A 21,437-nucleotide genomic window follows, 5' to 3' on the forward strand; every position below is an offset into this window, starting at 1 on the left:
TTTTTAATATGTTTTGTTATTTTTTATGTGCTTTATGTAAACAAATGGCAAAAACTCGTTTCACGTATTTCATTTCATAAAGTTAAGGATTATTTATTCTCGCATTGTTTTTAGTGTTATTTACGTAACTCGTTGAAGTAACTTACATTGTTTTCTACTTTATTGTGTTATTAATTAAAAGGGAGTTTACTACTTAGACCTTCGCACTAATTAATCTTTTATTACGAACAAGGTTAATCTTATTAGCATTGCATTTACGGGCTATTTCCCTCTCCGCAGTGTTTAAACAATAAAAACAAAAACCTCTCGCACGTAATTAATGCAACTATTATAATAAAAAACAAGGACTTCTTTCAACCTACAGATTAAGAGTAATATTTTCTTACGAATGCACCTGATCTTATAATGTGATTTTTATTATTTTATTAATTTGTTGGTTAACTTAATTACATATGCTTATTATTCTGCTGACAAGCTGGTTCGCCGTTGAGTGAGTTTTTATTTTTATGAATCTATTCTGATAAATAAATATTTATATATTAATATATTTTGAAAAGTGATTTCATACCGCATTGCTTTGAAGTGACTTCGAGGGTAAGAATCACTAAAACGGTGCTGTATAAAAATAAATGTTTTGTCTTATAATTTTTTTTTTGTATTTTAAAAATATAACCATTTTTACTGTTATTAAATGAACTGAATAAGTCCGTAAAAAACTGCGATTTTTTCGGTTTATATTTCGATTTTAAAATAATTATTTTTAAGTAAATATGTATACATTTTACCAAACATTTTAAATTACAAATTACCGATGAAGATACGTTGAATTTTCATACACATTTTCGTTCATGAATATCGCATTTGATAAAGATGGCATTTTTAATCGCTGCCTAGGGCCCCGATTACAACGGGAAGTTAACATTTATCTTCAATTTTATCTACAAAGTAAAATTATTTTTTTGTCTATGAGAGCAGAATATGCATACATTTTTTTCTTTTAAACACATACCGATGAAGATACTTTAAATGTTCATGCAAATATACTCATTTTCGTACACAAACATTGATTTATCTTTATATACAGTCGAAGATAACTAACTCTGTTAACTTCCCATTGTAATCGGGGCCCGGAGCCTAACAGTCTAGCCGCTCAGTTCAGTGGTTGATTTAACTATTTCGTATACACTTCTATTTAAGCATGGCGACATAAATTAATCTACTCAAAAAAGCGTTCGGAACAAAACCCTTTAAAATTCTCTAAAAGAAATAAATAAGTATTTATAACAAAGCTTTTTGTGCCATAAATGATAGCATGTTTAATTACCAGATTTAAAAAAGTAAAGCTCATTATGATTTAAATCAATTTATTTAAAACCCCTTTATCGTTTTAACCTAATTTTAAAACCGGACTATTAAAATTTATGGTTTTACAGTTAAGTATATGCCTTGCCTTCCAGGTCAACGATTTGACCAAATTCTTTTATCGCTCTTTCTAACATAAATACATTTATGTTATGTGAAGTAAATAAAAATAAAAATAATATTAAGATTTTTCGATTCGATTGCCACTCAAATAAAAATCTCAAAAAAAAGCAAACCGGTTTAGAAATAATCATGGCATAGTTTCCCTGTAATATTTTACATTCCCTGGACTGGATCAGAAGCTTAAAACTGACTACCTTGCCTTACAAAATGATAGTTTGCTATAGGAGCAGCAATTCAGTGCCGTTTGCATCACAGGATAGGAAAAAGAAGATTATTATTTTGATTCCTAATACTCGAGCATTAATAGTATACATGTCACATAATGTAAATTATGTACCTACATAACTGGATTTCGTTCTTATTATTAGGAAGATATAATATAAATATAATTTTTTTAGCATATATTTAAGTACGCATATGCCAAAAGACGAAATGATATTTTTTTTTTTTTAATATTTTTTTGCGTTCGTATGATTGACCCAAATATTTCGATTTTGTTGCCATTTTCTCTAAGTTGTAAAAAAATGTGTTAGAAAAGGGGAAACAAGTTGTGGTCGAGCGGGATTCTAGCCTCGGACAACCCGTCTCCAATATCCGACCAAGAAATGCTAGCAGTGAAACTCAATATGTACGTATATTATAATATAATATCGTAAATATATTATAATATATCCAACTCCTAATATTCTAAATTAAATTTTTAATTATTGAACTATTGTTTCTTGATATTATCATGATTATTTCATCACTAGTTACATGTAAAATATAAACTATAATATAATAAAAATCTGAAATATTTTTAAAAAACGTTGAAGCGGTTTTTGTATCAATCAGTTTTAGCTGATTTGCTAAAAACTTTTGGATTGTTATTTTTAACATAAAAAAAAACATTTTTTCTCTTAATGTAGTATAATTATATTTTGTATTTTTACCTATGATTAAAGATATATCGACCTGTCCTTTTTATTAAGAAAACATTTTTTTAACTTTCATATGCCTTTTAATGATTTATTTTTGCATAATATGTTAGCGTTTTCATTGTATGAAACCACTGTGTTATAATATGTACATATTATAATATTTCTATGTTTTTTTTTCCGTTTATTTGAAGTGTTTACTTCTACACACTATTTCTTGTATGGTAAAAGGCACTGCGTGCCGTGTATAATTAATAAATAAAGATGGGTTTTGGCGGTTTTGCCAATAGTAGCAACATAAAGGAGTAACGGCTCGGTGTTCGTGTCTGTTTTAATTTATTGTAAATGATCCTCTGTATCTCTTTTCCCAGGGTTTGCCCCTCTGGGAGCGCTGCGAGTCCACGGAGCACGAGCGGCGCCAGCTGCTGGTGGCGCGCCTGCCCTCCGTGCAGACCCTCAACGGGGGCGGCCGTCTGGGCTCGGACGAGCGAGAGGACGCCGAGAGGGCCTTCATCCGCTACTACACCGAGAGGCCGGAGAGCGATCGCCCCGAGAGGTGAGTGGTGTCTGGAGGACAGTGGATAGTGGACGGCATTACAGCCGGTGGCATTTTCAATAAGTGAAATATAGGCAAAATTATGAAAACGTAAAATGCTTCCCGCCATTTGTTTTTTTAATATGTATTTGTGCAGCATTTTTTTATTTACTAACGGATAAACCACGGGAGTCACATTGAACGAAATGTTCAGGAAACAAGATTCTGTAATATTGCGATTTCCAAAATATCATAACTTTTGAACCAAATTAGATAATTTTCAACCTAAAAGGAACTTTCAGTCTAAAATAATGATTTTTAAAAATATATTGATGGTATTAATTATAATAGTGTTTCTGAGACCATTGATGTTTTTTGCATTTTTGATTTTTTTATTTCAACTTAAAAATACATTTTCACAACGAAAGTGGACTTCGGTGTTTTATTCACGTATAAAATAGATTATTGCGATAATTTCTGCATTTTTAACATCAAAACGGCGAAAATTGGACTCCCGTGTTTTATCATCAAATGTACAGATATAATTGGTTTAACCAAATTTAATTTATTAATTTATGTTAAAATATGAAAATACTACATTTTTTCGGTTGTTTTTTGTTTATCGTTTCTCAAAGACCACAGCGACATGTCACTTTATTGATATCTTTGGCGCTAGACATTGTACTAAAAACATAAAAAATTAATCATTTTATGTCAAATTAGAGATCCCACTTTTTAGAAATTACAAGTACATGGACATATTCATACAGAATCTTTTAATTTTATTTTTTTATTTTATTTTATTTTATTTAGAAAACATACAGTCATACAAAATCAGTATTAAAAACAACAATTTTTTAACATAAAAAGACCAATTAAGTTTTCATAAATTAAAAAGATATAAACATTAAATGTGACAAAAAATAAAAAATAAATAAGAATTTTAAGTGAAAAAATGATAATTGTTGACATTTGCGTTTTCCATGGAGGTAATAAATTAAAATAAATAAAAATACCGAATGTACACTCCGAGCCATCCACGCACACACATGAACGCACATATAAAACATACACAAACATATACATTACATGCGGCACATATACATAGCATAAACCACTCAAGATGTACATTCAGCAACTATCCCAAATAATCGACCCCATGAAGAAATTTTCTGTACAAATGCAACGTGCAGTTAAAAATGTCTACATCAATACTGAGTCCGTTATAATTTCTACAGGTACGTCTAATGAATGAATTCGAGGTATAATTGTTTTTACAAGTTGGTACATAAAAAAGGGAATTTAATCTAGTATAGCGAAGAGGACAACGGAAACCAATATTCTGTAAAAGATACGGCGAATCAACTATGTTATTGAGAATTTTGAAAAGAAAAATTAAATCATATCTAAGGCGCCTTTTTTGTAGTGATTCTATATTAAAATTGATCAAAGATGCGCCGTAATCATTTTCAATGTTACCAAAACGATATTCCAGGCTCCTTATAAATTTCTTTTGAATGTTTTCAATTTGATTAATATATACATTATATTGAGGGGACCATACTAATGAAGCGAATTCGAGTTGACTTCGCACATAAGTATAGTAAAGAAGTTTTAATGTATTTGGTGATGAGAATGGCTTGGAGATTCGTAAGATAAACCCTAGAAGTCTGTACGCCTTATCTACTATTGTATTTATGTGATCTCTAAATAAAAGCTTATCATCCATCAGTACACCCAAATCTCTTGCTTTCATTGAACGATTGACAATTTTCCCAGATAGTTTATAGTCAAATAGTATACTTTTTTTCTTTCGAGTAAATGACATGACAAGACATTTATCAGAATTCAATAATAACTGATTGTCCTTGCAATAGTAACAGATTCTATCTAAGTCAGCTTGAAGAACTTCGCAATCATTTATTGAAGACACAATTTTAAATACTTTATTGTCATCAGCGTATAGCAAAAAATTTGAGTTTTTAATGCATAAACTTATATCATTGATATAAATAATAAAAAATAAGGGTCCAAGATGCGAACCTTGAGGGACACCTGATGGGATTGGTTTAAATGATGAATTAAATCCCTTGAGTGAGACCGATTGACTGCGGTTACTAATGTAGGAACATATCCAACGATACAGATTCCCCCGTATACCAATGTTCCAAAGCTTGCGAAGTAAGACCGAATGACTTATTTTATCGAAAGCCTTTAAATAATCCGTATATAAAACGTCTACCTGAAAACCTGCATCCATTGCATTCAAAACAATATCGGTAAATTCACAAAGATTTGATTCAACTGTCCGTTTCTTATAGAATCCATGTTGATTGGGATTAATATGTGGTTTTATAACATCGAAGAGCTGATCGGTTACTATATTTTCAAGGATTTTACTAAAAATGGGAAGAAGAGAAATGGGTCGATAATTTACTACAAGACTCTTATTTCCCTTTTTATGCACAGGTGTAATATTTGCCTTTTTCCATATTTCAGGAAACGTGCCTTCCTTTATTGATAATTGAAAAAGATAAGTAAGAGGACGCGCAAGCTGTTTAATACATTTAGAAATAAAAAAAGGGTGTATGCCATCAAAGCCAGCACCCTTGCTGACTTTAAGTTTTTTGAGATATTTTGTTACCAATGACTCATTTATTTCTATAGCATTAAGATCAATTACACTATTTTCTTCGGCAGGAACACTACAACTAGATGCATTAGTTTCCAAAAATTCAGAATGGAAATATTCCGCAAAAGCATTACAAATATTCTGACCGCCAATTACCAAATTATCTTTGTAGGACATTTGAAGAGGCACATCACACCCAGCTCGCTTGGACTTGACAAAAGACCAGAAAAGTTTAGGTTCTCGGTTAATGTTATATTCAGCAGTTGTGATAAAATGTAGGTAACATTCCTTATTCGTGCGTTTTTGTCTTTCCCTCAGCAAAGAAAAAGTATGATAATCAGACGCTTGAGAGTACTTTTTCCATTTTTTGTTAAATTTTTTTTTTTTCTGAAATTAACTTAATTAGCGGTCGAGTGTACCATGGAGGATATCGGCAATTATTATTTGTGAGACGCTTGGGAACAAAATTGTTTATAACTCCATTTAGAACAACGTAAAATTGCTGGGTTGCGTCTTCCATGTTCAGATTAGACAAAGTATCGAACCAATTAATATCATCTAAATGGGCACAAACATCATCGTAGTTTGCCTTATGAAATAAACGAACAAATCTTTGATTATCGGGAAGAATTTTAAATTGTAAATTGAGCAAAATTACAAGAGTCTTATGATGGGCGTCTTCCAGTGTTAATGGGGATACACATTCGGTGACTACGCAGTCAAAGTTGGAGATAACTAGATCTAGAATACGGCCACGAGTATTGGCATGCGAATTGAACTGGTAGAAGTTATTAAATGACATAAAATTACATAGAGACTTGCTAAGTGGATCATCCTTAGGATCGAGGGTGCAGTGAGTAAAACTGGGATTCGAAAGCCAGGCAGCATTAGATATATTGAAATCACCAATAATCAGGAAAATTTCATTAGGGGACGTTAAGAGTGTATCGGAAACTTTGTCAAAAAACTCGGATATCACTCGCAAATGTGAATTTCCATGAGGAAAGTAGGAACAGAACATATTTAAGGTTTTGTGATGTGTGATTGTGTTTACTTTAATCCAAATAACTTCCGCCGTTAGGTCCCAAGAATCTACTACAGAACTACAAAACATTTTTTTGACAGCTATAAGCACGCCTCCACCGAGAGTCTGTTGTGTTTTCTCATAATCACGGTCTCTTCGAAATACGTTATATCTACTATCAAAAATTTCGCTATCATTGATACTTGGAAGGAGCCATGTTTCAGATAAAAAAATCATATCATAATCATTAATCAAGACGTTATTTAAAAAATCATGAGTTTTGGAGCGAATGCCGCGTACGTTTTGGTAGTAAATAGATAGACTATTTATGGGATTAGCGCCTGAGAATATTAAAATATTTCAACCTATTAAACAAAAAACTTAAAATACACCAGTAAAATTGATTTAAATTATATTGGACGCACCTGTAAAATGAGTCTCTATATATCAATGCAGTCACTAAAGGCAAGTAGTTCGCTAAATTATACACATTAAAAAAGTTGAAAATAGTACAAAGAAAAGGTAAAAACAAAAAATAAGGAAAACAAGAAATAACACTAGTCAGCTGCTTCAAAAGTCATATTATTTTTTCAAGATCAGCGTCTGATGAGATTTTAGATATGGGTGATCCTTCATTTTTCCTAAGGAATATGTTGCCATTTTTCACCCAAAGGAATGCGTACTCTTTATCTATTTTTATACAAAGTTTGAAACAAAAATTAACTGAAAATCTACAATTAACTATGAATTGTGGAGAGGAGATGGGAAGGAAAGAAGAAGGGAAGGAATCAACTCAATTATTTAGATAGTGACATTTTGATCTTGATTTTTTATTTTTCATTTTTAATAAAGTTTCTTTCAATGTAAATAAAATTTTATTCTCTTACTTGAAAAATCCATTTTAAAGAAAGACATTGCAGCTTCCTGTTCTATATTTGTATTTTACATGACTTCTTTAACATACAATACAATAGAACATATCCATTATCTAACCGCAATATTCAAGATGTTCTACTGTTGCAATACAATGGGATCATTGACTAAACTGCCATTTTCGTTGTGCATAACGCTATCGATTTCGTGACAAATCATTAACCATACCTTTATTGTTTCCTCGACCAAGTAAACGACGAAACTAAGACTTGTAAAGTAGTTATAAAGAGTATTTGTACCTATTATGTCAGCAATTTCTCGGTACTGCTTAATCCAATTTTGTTTACATGGGCATTCCTTCAATTGCTTGATAATGAAAATTCTATTGTGTTTTTTAAATATGCGCAGTGTGCACGCTTCATTGTGAAATGAATGTCTTGAAAATGTGAAAGGCAAATAATATAGACTGTCTGCATCAGGGACAAAATACTTTCATGGGAAATGTAAAATCCTTCATTGTTTAGTTGCTACGCCAAATATGAATTGTTCGTAACATTTTCCAACAACATTTAAACATTGTATTTTAAATTATTGATTTCTCTTTAAATGAAATAAGTGGTCATTATTGAAAACTATTCTTTGGATCGTGTATTCAAATGTGAAGCTAACAATCCACACGTATTAAAAACGAAAGCAAATCGGCGCAAGGGTTAACTTAAATTAAATTAAAAATAAGCATTATTGTTTCTTTTTTATCATTTAAAAACATCGATGCAAAGAGGTTTTTTTTACATTTTCTCAATTCCTCCATTTGGCTCCATTCCTCGCTGGTTTGATTCCCGTACATACTGGTTAGGCATCTGAAACAACAAAGATGTAATATGCGCCATACATGCAATTAGAAACTACGAATTATAGTTTTAAATTGTAAGGCCAACTTACCTAAAAAAAGTTGGTCATCTCTCCTTAAAAGGATAGGAAAGCCCACTCAAAATTTTTCGATGCAAATCTATTGTTGATTGGTATCTAAAATTAACAACTTACTTTGGGGTTATATTGTAGCTATTTTTATAGCCCAACTAATCTAGGCCTAAAACATAGTAAATAATATGTCTACATATGTCAACAGTTTCGTCACCAATTGCTCTTAAATAATTCTACCATGATTTAATAATCAAATGTGAATTACTCATCATATTCATAGATTTTATTTTATGCAAATCAATACCACCTGATCGAGGCATAGAAGTTAACTCCCCCCTAAAGTTGTGCCACTTGGAGTATGCAGACGATGCGGTTCTTCTTTAAAAGTATTTTGGTGATCTTCAGGAAATTGTTGATAAACTGCCGGAAAACCTTGCTCGTCCGCGTCTTAATATTAATACCAAAAAGACTCAGATTATGTGCAACAAATCCTGTCCTGACCCTGATCAGCTTCTTTGTGTTAATTGGCAGAGATTGGCTTTTGATCGAAAAAGTTGACTACTTTAAATACTTGGGAGTTCACATAACTGAGGATGGAAGCATGCACAAAGAGCTCGCAACCCGCCTAGGAATTGCTGGAGCAACTTGTAACATGATGCGTGTTGTCTGGAACTCTAGTCTATGCTCGGTCAAAACGAAATAGAGATTATTCAACTCTTGTATGATGTTTCTACTCCTATATGGGTGCAAATCTTGGCACCTTACTAAAGCTCAAAATACCAAACTTCTGTTTAATGGCATAAGTTGGTTTGATTTCATAACTAACATTGAAGTCCGAGAACGGACACAGCAGCCTCCTATAGCGAGCGTCTTGAGGATACGACGATGGACCTGGCTCAGACACGTGCTACGTATGCCTCAGGAGAACCTAAACCCAAGCTGTCTCTTCTTTACACCAGCGAGCTCCCGTCAAGGGCCTCTATCCTAGAATTACCCTATATTTTATTTTTTACTCTTTTTTCTGAGCGAGCCTAAAATTTGAAAGATTTAGTAGGATATTTTGTCGGTACGATGTGACTGATAAAAATCGATAAAAATATTCAAATACTTCAATTATTTCGTATACGAATGCAAAATTATTTCGGAATATCAAAAATCGGTGCCTCACTGTCTCGTGTGTCAAGTAGGTAAATCACAGACATTTCACGTTACGTTGACTCAATCGGGCGTCGAACCTGAAAACTTAATATGTACGTACAGAAAAAACATCGTGCTACGTCTGCTATGTGGGGGCAGACAAACCGATCAAACATCTAATCATGTACATATAATACCACTAGGAACTGATTGGCTCAGACAAAGACTTTTCACAACTCACAACCTAACATGGATTAATTAGCATTAGCGACGTGATATTATAATAATTTAATAGCATTAGCTGCCAACTCGCAAAATCATATAAAATGCCAAGTATTTTGCGACTTGAATTTTATTTATAACACCGAATCAATTGATTTTCTTTCTTATGTTAATTCATTAACATTTTCTCAAATACCCACGAACAGGCCATGCCTTTGTGGGATTTTTTGTTTACTATTTTTACTATCAATATGTATTTCATTGCTTTGTAATTTTGTTTTATCACTTGTATTTATTGTAAAAAAAAACAAAAAATAAATAAAAATAAAATAAAAATCCATATAGTACTGTTTTGCTGATTGCTTAATTTTCGAGAGTGATATAAATAGAACCATAACCCCCTGGATGAGTGTTTTCGAATCGATGAATAATCTAGGCAAACATCCTGAAAAGGGAAATCGAGTGGAGATATATGCAAGTTCGCCTCGTAGTGTAGTGGTTGGCATGTTCGCCTATCACGCGTGAGGTCCTAGGTTCGATTCCTGGCATGGTGGATGTGAAATATTGGTTTTAATGGTTATTGTACACTGCGAGATTTCATTGGTCCTGGTCTGGCACCGGAAGCGTAAAACTGGTCACTTACTTTCCATGTAATAAAAATAATCCAGATTCGCTGCAATTGTAGTACCAATGCAGCGTCCTATGTATTACACGGTTTCCGTGGTGTAATACACGGAAGGTTCCAGGTTCGATTCCCGGTGACAACACAAATAATAATAAATAATAATTTTTCAGCGTTTCCCTATCCGTCCCAGGTACTAGACTTTGGAATGAGCTACCTCTTCATAGAGAAAATGTACCTTCTCTAGCCACTTTCAAGAAACGACCGAAACAATACTGTACTCGTATATCCCCAGAATACTGAGCTCCCTGTATTCTAATGCTTTTTTTCCTTAAATCCCTTTTTTCTCTCCTTCCTTACTCATTACCTGATTCCACATTCCTCATCCTTTAATATGTAGGTATAATATAATGTAGTTTTTAAAAGTTAACACGTGCAAGCCTTATCTCCCAATTAAAAAACAGCTGTTATTTTTAATTAATTAGGTTTTCTTCTTTTATCTATTTTTTGGTTGGCTGGAAAATATTGCTTTGCAATAAGTCCGCTAGAGTACTTATTCTTTGTACTCGAAGTTTTCAAATAAAAATAAATAAAACAATACTGTGATTTTTCTCAAGCCTGGGCGTTTTCTGTCGTATTTCACCCGTACAATTGGGCATGTTGTGATTGAAATTTTTTTTTAATCATTGAGTTTAAAAAAAAAAACAGGAAGTGGAGATGTGTGCATAAGTAGCTGAATAAATATAAATATCCACAAATACTTGTAGTTCTCAAAAAGTTTTTTAAAAGTGGGTTCCTAAATAAAAAAAATTGCAGATAGCAGGCTACGCAATTTCGATTAGCATGCTAATGATATTTTTTGAAGCAATAATTTCCTTCACTGCCATAAACCATAAGGCACACGTCACGACCTCGGGCCGTACAATGCAGCATGAGGTCAGTATGCGCCGTGCAGCGTCACAAAGGGCTGCGCGATCCTTTATTTTGTTTTATTTATTTATTTCATTATCTTCCAATGAAACACAATCGGTTTGCCTATTTTTTGCGCCATAGTCTGGTCGTTTACCGAGTCGTATGTTTCGCCCGCTAACTGACATTGACAAACTGTACCCAATTAAACTTATTTACCGTACACACCTGTTTCTATAACTATCATTTTGATGTCTCCATTTTAGTTTTTTTTTTCCATTTTATTTTATTCGTAATTGTTATTACAACGTTTTTGAATGAGGATCTAGGAGACATTTTTTTTAATGTCCAGGCGGATGGAGAATACAGCTTGCCCACCACATACCGCACACCGCATCTGAGGACATAAGTCTCCTTGGCGGTGCCCACATACACGGAAAATTTGCTCATTGTCAAACGAGAAAAGCTGCCCGAAGGAGCTCTCTGAAATCTGGTAGCCTTAGCATATTTGTGCTGAAAGAAAGTAGTCCAGAAGTACATAATATATACTTCATTGGATTGAGAAGAGAGGGAAGTGAATTCTTCACTGACTGGGATTAAATTGATTGGACATGATTAATTTGCCGCAATGATTACAAAACCTTTTAAAAGCCTTGAAATTACTTTTAGAAGCCACCGGATGGAGTATACAGTTCTGTCTGTGAAATAGGTTCCGAACCCTGGACGCGCAATTTCTCATTTAGCTAATGTTAGTAAATATTAGTATTTGACCACATACCGACTTTTTTAGTCTACCGGTTTCGAGACGTACCCGCCTCTTCGTCAGGACACTCACTACGCCAACATGCAAATACTAAAATACACTTCCAAATGCACCGAAACCGGTAGACTCAAAAAGTCGGTAAGTGGTAATATACTTATGTTTACTAACATTTGTTAGAATGTTTGACTTTGAATCGTCTACCACACTTGAGGTCCTGGGTTCGATTACCGGCTGCATATATTTGAAATATATATATTTTATAAAAATAGGAGTTGCTTATTTGTTGCCTCGCTTATTATCTACAAGACTTATATTTACTGCTATAGTTATGTTCATTCTAACAGCTCTAACTATTGCGTGTGTAATAGTCTGCTGTGACCTTGTAAAGGAACTTCTACGCATTTGCTTATTGAAGAGGGAACCGCAGAAAACTCATTCAGAAAAAGCCGAACTATTGACAGGCATCAATAGACTTCCGTTCCACTTTGTCAGTGTTCGGCATTTTGTGTTCTATTTTTATTTACTTTACTATTTTTACCACATATGATATAACCTCATGTGATACGCCCTTATGGCTTATCGCAGTTGCGATATCTCCTAGGTCCTCATTTAGACTTCTACATCGCGCCTCTAGCTGCATTTGCTCTAAGCTGAATAAGGGACAATGGCTCAACAAATGAGGGACATCTTGGGGTGTCTCGTCATCATATATACGGCTATTGATTTCTGAGAGCTTAAAGCAGTGAAGATAGCTCAAATAACCACCGTGACCGATGAGGTGTTAAATTCAGTTCGTAGCCAACTTGCTGCGTCATGGAATCAAAAGCATGAAAAATTGTTCCCAAAAATATTTAGTTTCCTGTCTAGTAGTTTAACTTGAATAGCGGTCGTTCCAGAGCTATGCAGAATTCTGCTTTAGAAAGAAAATTTGGCAAAACGGGAGCTGTTTTCTTAAGAGTGGCTTCTCGAGCCTTTTCATCCGCTTTTTTGCTACCGCGATTTGCGCAATGTATTTCTTATCCATCCGATATAAACATTCTGTGATCTGGATTTTAATTTCTGTATATCAGCATGAATGTCCACAACAATAGGGTTGACTAAATTTCGATCAGCCATTGCTTGCACCTTACAATCAGTCAAAATTGTTATTTGATTCCATCTGTTTGGTGGTTTTTTTAGCACATAAACCAGAGCTTCTATGATTGCAAATATTTCCGCCTGAAACACAGAACAGAAACCATCAAGTTTCAGCTTTCTTGCCGGCAGCTCTCTCACGCCGTCAAAGGGTACAAATGCTGCTCTCACCATACCGTTGAAGAGACGACCGTCAGTAAATATGCTTAACTCTCCCCGCAACATCAATCCGGTTGCGTCCAGCAGGATGCGGTAAAAAAAAAAATATCTGGTTCCCTGGTAAAATCTGTCGTTTGCCAGGTCCTGCAAAGTGAGGTTCTTTTCTACTTTGGGAAGATCTCTAACCCTCAAATCAAGGGGCGTAAATCCACTCAAAACTTGGAACAGATACTAAAGATATCGATCTAAATCCCTTACAAGACCCGATGGCGATATAAAGATTTGTGCATACTAAAATGTTAAATTAACAATGTTTTGAGTATGTCCAAATGTTTGTCGGCATCGTGGTGTTGTGGTCAGCGCGTTTGCCTGCCATGCAAGAGTTTTCTGGTAATATTTATTTAAAACGGTGTTTTAACGCTAGAATATTTCATAGTCCCTGGACTGGCCACCTCAAGCGTAAGACTGATCATCTTTCCTTCATGTAACAAAAATTATCAAGATTGCTGCGATTGGTGTACCAATTCAGTGCCCTATGCACCAGTAGACGCGGAAAGGGAATGACAAAGAAATGTTTGCAGACAGGCTGGCTTTCCTCTCTAGGGAGTCATTTGGATCTTTTTTTTTTGCAACGGAGAGAAAAAACATTTTTGAGTAGGAATATGGAAGTCCAGGTATTTACAGGGCGTGTAAAGTGATTATAAGCCCTGTAAATGCCCGGAATCACATATTCCCTTTGTCTAGTAATTTATATTGTAAGTATGTCTAGTAATTTATGTTAATCAATGTTTTTTTTATGCAAATTAATGTTTGCCTAGTAATTTATATTGTAAGTATATAATATATAGTATTATTATTATGCTCGTTATTATTTGATTAGTGCTTTCAACGGCTTTCTATAACAAGTTGTGAAATACGCGAAAACGTGACGCTTTTCCTCGTTATCTCAATACCTCGTTATGGGATGCGGGTCAAGTGTTACAATTATATGGTCCGATGGCTGGTGGCTGGTGGCTGGTGGTGTATGGCGCTAGGCGGGTCATGGCAGGCACAGTTCGCCGATAGTCGAGTCGACTCGGCGCCCGTTCCTGGAAATCTTCTCCGGACATGGCGATGGAAAGGTCCTCTTGTGTATTGCGCAGGGGCGGGATATCCTCAATTTTAACTCGTGCTGACGTGTAATAAATAGACACATTAAAAAAGAGATAGCATATCACGATACACGTGCAATTATTAGAATTAGAAAAATATGTACGTGGTCTATAATTATTTCTGTACAACTCATAACATTTACTAATATATATAACTAATATACTACTTAAGGAGGTTCAATGCAAAACCGCCAATGTGCATGATCTCTGTTTCTGGAGAGACCAACTAAACCAGCAGCAAAAATATTATTTATTTAAAAGTGCGTGGTATAACGGTGGCAAAAAGACTATTCATTTTAAGTGGAATGTGCATATTAGACTCAAAAGAAATAGTCATTTGGCCACTGGTTTTGTTGATCTTCCCATAAATAGTGATCATGCGCAGTGGCGGTTTGGCATTTAACCCCCTCGCTTATTCCATAAATTGAATTGTGTTTATTTATTTAACTTTTGTACATTGACGCGCTTATTGCCAAATGGCAATTTCTTCTAACCAACCAACCAGTAAAATAAAAGTTTTATTTTTATAATTCAAGTTACAGAACATATTCAATAGAAAAAAAAAGATTAAAAAGCTAAAGATATATAAAAATAGAAATAAACGTATTTGTTTATAAATTAACTTAAATCAAAACTATTACTCAATGGAAAAAAGGAAAAAAGAGGAAAAAGGAAAGGAGGAGAGATTAAGGTAGAGAAAAGAGATGTTTCTTCAGACGTGATTTAAACAGAAATAATGTAGTAACATCTTTGATGGTGGATGGGAGATGATTCCACAGTCGAGCCGCATGGACACTATACGAGTTAGAGAAGAAAGAGGAATTGTGGATGGGTATTAAAGGAGTGCCTTGAGAATTAGAACGAAGAGGTAAACCATGAACTGATAAGCGTTGAAATTTTTCACGCAGGTATATAGGAGCGTTAGGACTATGAAGTACATCGAACAGAAGTGAGAGGGAGTGATAGTCTCTCCGCTGTCTAATTTTAAGCCATTTCAGTTGCCTACGATAATCAGAAATGTGGTCGTATTTCCTAAGACCAAAATGTACCTTATGCATTTATTCTGAAGTCGTTCAAGTTTACTGGTGGAAACCATATATCTCTTCTATTTTTCACGGTTGTTGCAGTCCAATTAAAGCATTTTCAGTATGTCCAAATGTTTATAAACTGACATTTGCAAATATTTGGACATACTTAAAAGTATAAACTACGAGAGGAAGAGGATCGATGCATTCGAGATGTGGTGTGGGAGAAGGCTGCTGCGTGTGCCTTGGACAGCCAGAAGGACGAATGCATCGATACTGGAAGAGCTCCATATTACAACTCGTCTGTCAGTGGTGTGTCTGAGGAGGATACTGTCTTTCTTCGGACATATTGCTAGACTTGAGCCAGACAATCTAGAAAAGGCAATAATGTCTGGCCGAGTTGAAGGTAGGAGAAGCCGGGGTAGAATCCCATATAGATGGACTGACTAAATAAAGGTGGCTACGGGGCTAAAATTTGATGAGTCAGTTCGTCGGGCTTAGGACAGACTGGAGTGGAACAGTCTAATCAGAAGTGTTCATGGTGATCACGATCCTCAGCATTGAGGGACCGACTTGGAAGAAGAAGAGAAAAGTATAAAAATTGGAAAATTGTTTTCACGCGTTGCCTAGTAGGTAAATTGGTTCAGCCCGATGAATCTCACTAACATGATAAAGGTTTCAGCTCTTTTACTTCACAAAAGTGAACAGATGGAATATTTGAGGAAATGTGGATGTTTGAATGTAGGCAGAATGTTACACAGTGTGTAAAGTGGCCACTTAAACCAGGAAATGACAGGTCATAAGCCATGTAAATGCCTAGACTTTCATATTATCTTCTCAAATTTTTTTTCCTCTCTGTTCTAACAAATTCAGATAGTGAAAATACTTCAGAGAATATAGTCATCGAACGCAAAATTACCCACCAGTTAAAATGCCATTTTCTTCGCGCTTGTAACCTGTCTAAGTAGTAATTATACGCCACCATAAAATATATAGACAACAAAGACGCCTGATTTTCAGTCCCTGCAATCAAATAATTATCCGCTTCGTTCTCCTCACTGCGGAGAGTCGCGACCTTCCTCCCTTTTTGTCTTGAAAATGCTGCTGTCCTTAGCCTCTCCCGACACACGTTCTAACCACTGATGTTTCTCTGCGAGCCTTGATTTGGTCAGTCTATCTGGTGGGGGATCTTTCTCTCCCTCTACTTCCTTCGACCCCTCCCACGACCAATCATTTTTCATGACTGTTTCTGTCTCTTCTGGAGATGTGTCAAAAAACTAGAGCACACGCTTTAAACAGTTGGAGGAAAGTCTATCATTTATGTTCACTTCTTTCAAGATGGAAAAATATAAATTTGTATTTGATAAAATTGGAATAAGTTTCCTGATTCAGAAATTTGATCGTGCATCCGATATAGATTATACAATACCACAGGACAAAAATAGTATATTGGAATCGCAGTTTTGAGTAATTTTGATAATTTGATCAATTCATAATGTCTTAATGTTGGTCAATGATCAGTGGCACCGCACTCTCTGAATGAGTAATGGCTGTTTAGTAGTATCATTTAAAAAAATGTGGTTTTTATGTGTTGTGTTAGTGGTGTTAGCACGTGGAACATTTTACTCGCAACTGCGCATTTGTGCAAAGCGCGTGCATACTTTATTGTTGTGGGAGCTAAATTACGTCTTGCAATATTTATACCAGGCATGGGCAACCTTTTTCAAGTCTGGGCCAGATTGCCAATCTTCCTCCGAGTTGCGGGCTGGAATATCAAAATAACCATCATCGCACAAAACACGTATAGGTTCTAGTAGTCAGCTTACACTGTTTAAAAATAAATCACAATAATCAAATCAAAATTAAAAAGACATCATGCACCCTGAATTGAAATGATTTTCCTGGTAAAACAACTGCATTCCTAGACTAGTAAAATTATATTTAACATTGCACAAACCTACACTCTCTGGATTGAAACTATCCCAACGTTCCAAGTGCATTTATTTATTTCCTCTAAAATTAGATTTAACGTTTCGGATAAAAAACGCTCATGTGGCTCTATAATATGACATGGGCCCCGATTACAATGGTTAACACATTTATCTTTGACTGTCTATAAAGTCAAACCGTATTTTATGTACGAAAATTTGTATATTTGAATCAATTTCAAAGAATCTTCGTCGGTATCCAGTAATTGAACATGTTGAACATGTTTAGAAAAAAAATGTACTTGCAGAAAACTTAATTTCACTTTGTAGTTAAAATTAAAGATAAAGGGGTATAGTATTTTTGTATTTTTACATTTGCCTTGGTATTTTTCATGGTGTAATAGTCAGCGCGTTTGCCAACCATGCAAGAGGTCTCGGCCTCGATTCCCGACATGGTTGATATGAAATGTTTATTTAGGTGTTTTCACACTAGAATATTTCGTAGTCCCTGGACTGGTACCTGAAGCGTAAGACTGGTCACCTTACCTTCATATAACCAAATTGACCGAGATATGCTGCGATTGGTGTACGAATCCAGTGACCTATGCACCATTAGGTGGAGAAAGAGAATGATGATGATGGGTTTTTAATCACACACACGTTCGATGTTTTGAGTTTATGAACGAATTTAGGTATGATCAAAACTCAACTCACTTTTTTGCGGGCCGGATCAAAACGTCAAACGAGCCGGATCCGGTTCGCGGGCCGGGGGTTGCCCACATGTGATTTATACAGATGCTTTTATACCTTATATTTGTTTTATATTATTTTCTTTTGAAATCTCAACTTCAACATTTATAATGCGCGTCTAAGGCAGCAAGTAGAGTAAACATTTAGGCTTCAAGGTTTTGTTGATTATGTTATTAATGTTGCATACACCCCTGGGCCCCGATTACAATGGGAAGTTGACAGAGTTTTCGTCGACTGTCCATACAGAAAAATCGATATTTGTGTACGAAAATGAGTATATTTGCATGAGTGTTTAAAGTATCTTCATCGGTAACCCATAATTGAACATGTTCAAAAGAAAAAAATATATGCATTTTCTGTTTTTAGTACAGAAAAATGTTAACTTCTCAAGGCTCATTTCGTTCAATGAGGAAGTTCAGTGTCTTTTTTAAATTTTTTTTTTATTTGTTAAAAGACCATTAAACTAAGCCAAAAAAAATATTATTTTTTTTACTTATCATATTAGCAGCGCTATGATTTTTTAAAGTTTTGTATTTCTGAAACAACTCCGCGTGAGACGTCAGAGGTTGTTCCCTGTTAGTTTTTCCCGTTGGTTCGTTTACGGTAAACCAACCGGATATCCTTCCGAACTCTCGCATCATTGGTTGGTTCATATGAACCAGTGACGTCAATCAAAGTAGTGCATTTTTATTAAAATATTTTTTAGTATTTTTTTCGTACATTTTCAAGAAACTTTGCCGTACAATTTAATGCCCTAATTTTTACCGCGCGCAAGAAAACATTTTTGTATTCAATTTCCTGTAGGTCTGAAGTTCCTCATCGTAAAAATAACTCACACGGAACGATAAAATTTCGAATTCGGTTTGATTTTAATTGTATTATAATTGTTTTTTTAAAATTATTTTTATTTATTTAACAGCAGTCAAATGCCTTAACTGGTACACCACGAGGCCGACTAATCTCCACTCTGTTTCCTTTTCTGGGATTTTACCCTAGAGAAACCACTAAATAAATTATATTAAACATAATAAATATCAGTCCACTCTCATTTTACCGTGTCATTTGGATTCATCCGAATGAACCATTCCACTTAACAAGCTATCTTAAGAAAACATTTTTTTAAAATTTTGTATTTCTCCTTATACCAGGTAGTTTAATCAACAATGTTTTGAGTATATCCAAATGTTCGTAGACAGGCTGGATTTCCTCCCTAAATAGTTCTTAAGATCTAAATGGTGAATGAATGAAGATGGAATGAATGGTGAATTTTACATATTGTGTAAATTGGCCGCTTAAACCAGCCAATGACAGGTCATATGCTCTGCAAATGCCTAGATTCCCTTCTCAAAAATGTTTTCACACTATGTTGCAACAAATTTAGATATTGTAGATGTATTATAATATTTTTATTAATAAATAAATAAAAAAATAAAAAATACTAAGAAAAATCTAAAACAAAACATCGATGTAAACATTTATTTTCAGGTATAGAAATCGACTAAACACTATACTATACTATGAAGAGAGGAGTTGGTAAAGAGGGAAGGAAAGAAGAAGGTCGAATGAAAAAATAAAAAAATATTTGAATGTGAATAAAGAATGATGAATCAATGACGTATACGTTTTTATTTTTTCGTAATAGTCATATTACTCATTACTCATTACTGTCACTTATTAAAAAATAAAAGGCAATTAAAGTAATCATTATTTTATTGGAAAAACGCGAATCCCGTCTAATCGCGACCTCGCCTTGCAGAAATGAACCCATAAACCTACTTTTGTTTGCTCGCGAAAATGTGCAAACACCTGATTTCAAACTGCTCAAATTTCACGACTATTTTGCTCAAATTTCAGACTGTCAGATCATTAGGGCATAAAACGTGTTAATCTTGAACACTGTACTCGCGAATACAACAATTATATTAATATCTGATTTAAATAACACAATAGAATAATGTTTAGACAATTTATGGCATTTAATTTATTCTTTTTGAATTATTTTTTTTACTGGACAGTATTTCATAGACCTTTATAAATAAAAAATTTAAAAAAGAATACTTGTATTTCCCCATTGAGAAATAAAATTATTGATATTTTCAGTCTGCTTACGCGCGCTTCTGAGATGTTAGGATTATTAATTTTACTATAATTCCATCGGTACACATAATAATAATAACAGCCGCGTTCCACAATCGCCACTTGGCGGTGTCAGTCTTTTGCAATCCGTGCCGTTTTAGAAAGGCCAAGTCGGCGTCAAATGTAATAATGCTTATTAAATTTATGTATTACAGTGTTAATGCACCAAGTTCACTCTTTCTTGCTACATTATTATATTATACGCTATGAGAAATCATTATCTGGAATTATCTATTGTCTTTTATTACCAAATGTAATCTGTAATCTATAAATTTCATTGCACATTTAATTGATTTCCAATCGTATTAGGACCCGAGACTCTAACAACAAACAAGCCGAGCGCCGACGCTAGGTATTAAACATATACGTTTTCCGTTTTTTTTCCAAATTAAGAGAACAGCCTCCTGTTTTTCGTTGAGCCCTCGCTCAACGAAAAAAAATTACAGCAAATTAGTCCATAATGTATTTTACTTCATTATTTTACATAAAATTAGTCAATAATTCAAAGCATCTACACCGTACACTGCGCAAATATCGCGAACCGCTTTGGCTGTTTTATTTCCTATTATTATACAGTAAGTATAGAAGATTTCTTATAGACAGTACACCCATTTAGTTATACGATGTCAGTAATTATGTATGTACTCGTATGTTCATTATTATATTTTGTACCTCTTACATTATTTTTATATAACTTTTTTCTTTTTTTATTCTTTAAATTTATCTTGTTTCTATTTACTTTATTTTTATTACTGTATATAAATGTATGTATTTTTATTTTATTTGCAACTTCTAAGTGCCTAACATTTCTTAATTGTTAAATTGCTTTTTTTTATACCGATGGTGTACTTAATCTATAGCGTACACCACTGTGGAAAATTTATATTGACTGTTTTCACAATTTTTGTTTATACATATTCTTATTTTCTGTATACAAAGTGTGTAAAAACTGTTGTTTTTTTCCCAAATAAAAATAAATTAATTATTTAAACGCGAACAGAAGAGGTGTTGAAAATGCTAACTTTCGTCTACTTGAAATTCCATTATGAAGCCTTATAATCAAACAACATTATGCTTTAATACAAACAACATTATGCTTTAATACAGTCAA

At 34.1% G+C, this 21,437-nt stretch overlaps 1 protein-coding gene and 1 long non-coding RNA gene across 2 annotated transcripts in view; one reads left to right on the forward strand and one right to left on the reverse strand.

Annotated features, from left to right (window-relative positions):
- Positions 1-1,797: 1,797 nt before the first annotated feature.
- The window catches only part of LOC148276934 (tubulin-specific chaperone cofactor E-like protein), a 30,559-nt gene continuing 10,919 nt past the window's right edge, over positions 1,798-21,437 (forward strand). The window contains exons 1-2 of the mRNA XM_088233562.1: positions 1,798-1,809; positions 2,774-2,958. Of these exons, the coding sequence (XP_088089688.1) occupies positions 1,798-1,809; positions 2,774-2,958 (197 nt within the window). The remainder of the gene's footprint in view (positions 1,810-2,773; positions 2,959-21,437) is intronic.
- On the reverse strand, positions 6,027-16,494 carry LOC148276935 (uncharacterized). The gene is made up of 2 exons (XR_015823626.1): positions 16,436-16,494; positions 6,027-14,507 (listed from the first exon to the last, which is right to left on the reverse strand). It is a non-coding gene; the product is annotated as an uncharacterized LOC148276935 (long non-coding RNA).

This window comes from Micrasema longulum, unplaced genomic scaffold (genome assembly GCF_059751315.1).
Source record: "Micrasema longulum isolate JH-2025_06_02 unplaced genomic scaffold, ASM5975131v1 h1tg001123l, whole genome shotgun sequence".
Taxonomy (NCBI): Eukaryota; Metazoa; Arthropoda; class Insecta; order Trichoptera; family Brachycentridae; genus Micrasema; species Micrasema longulum.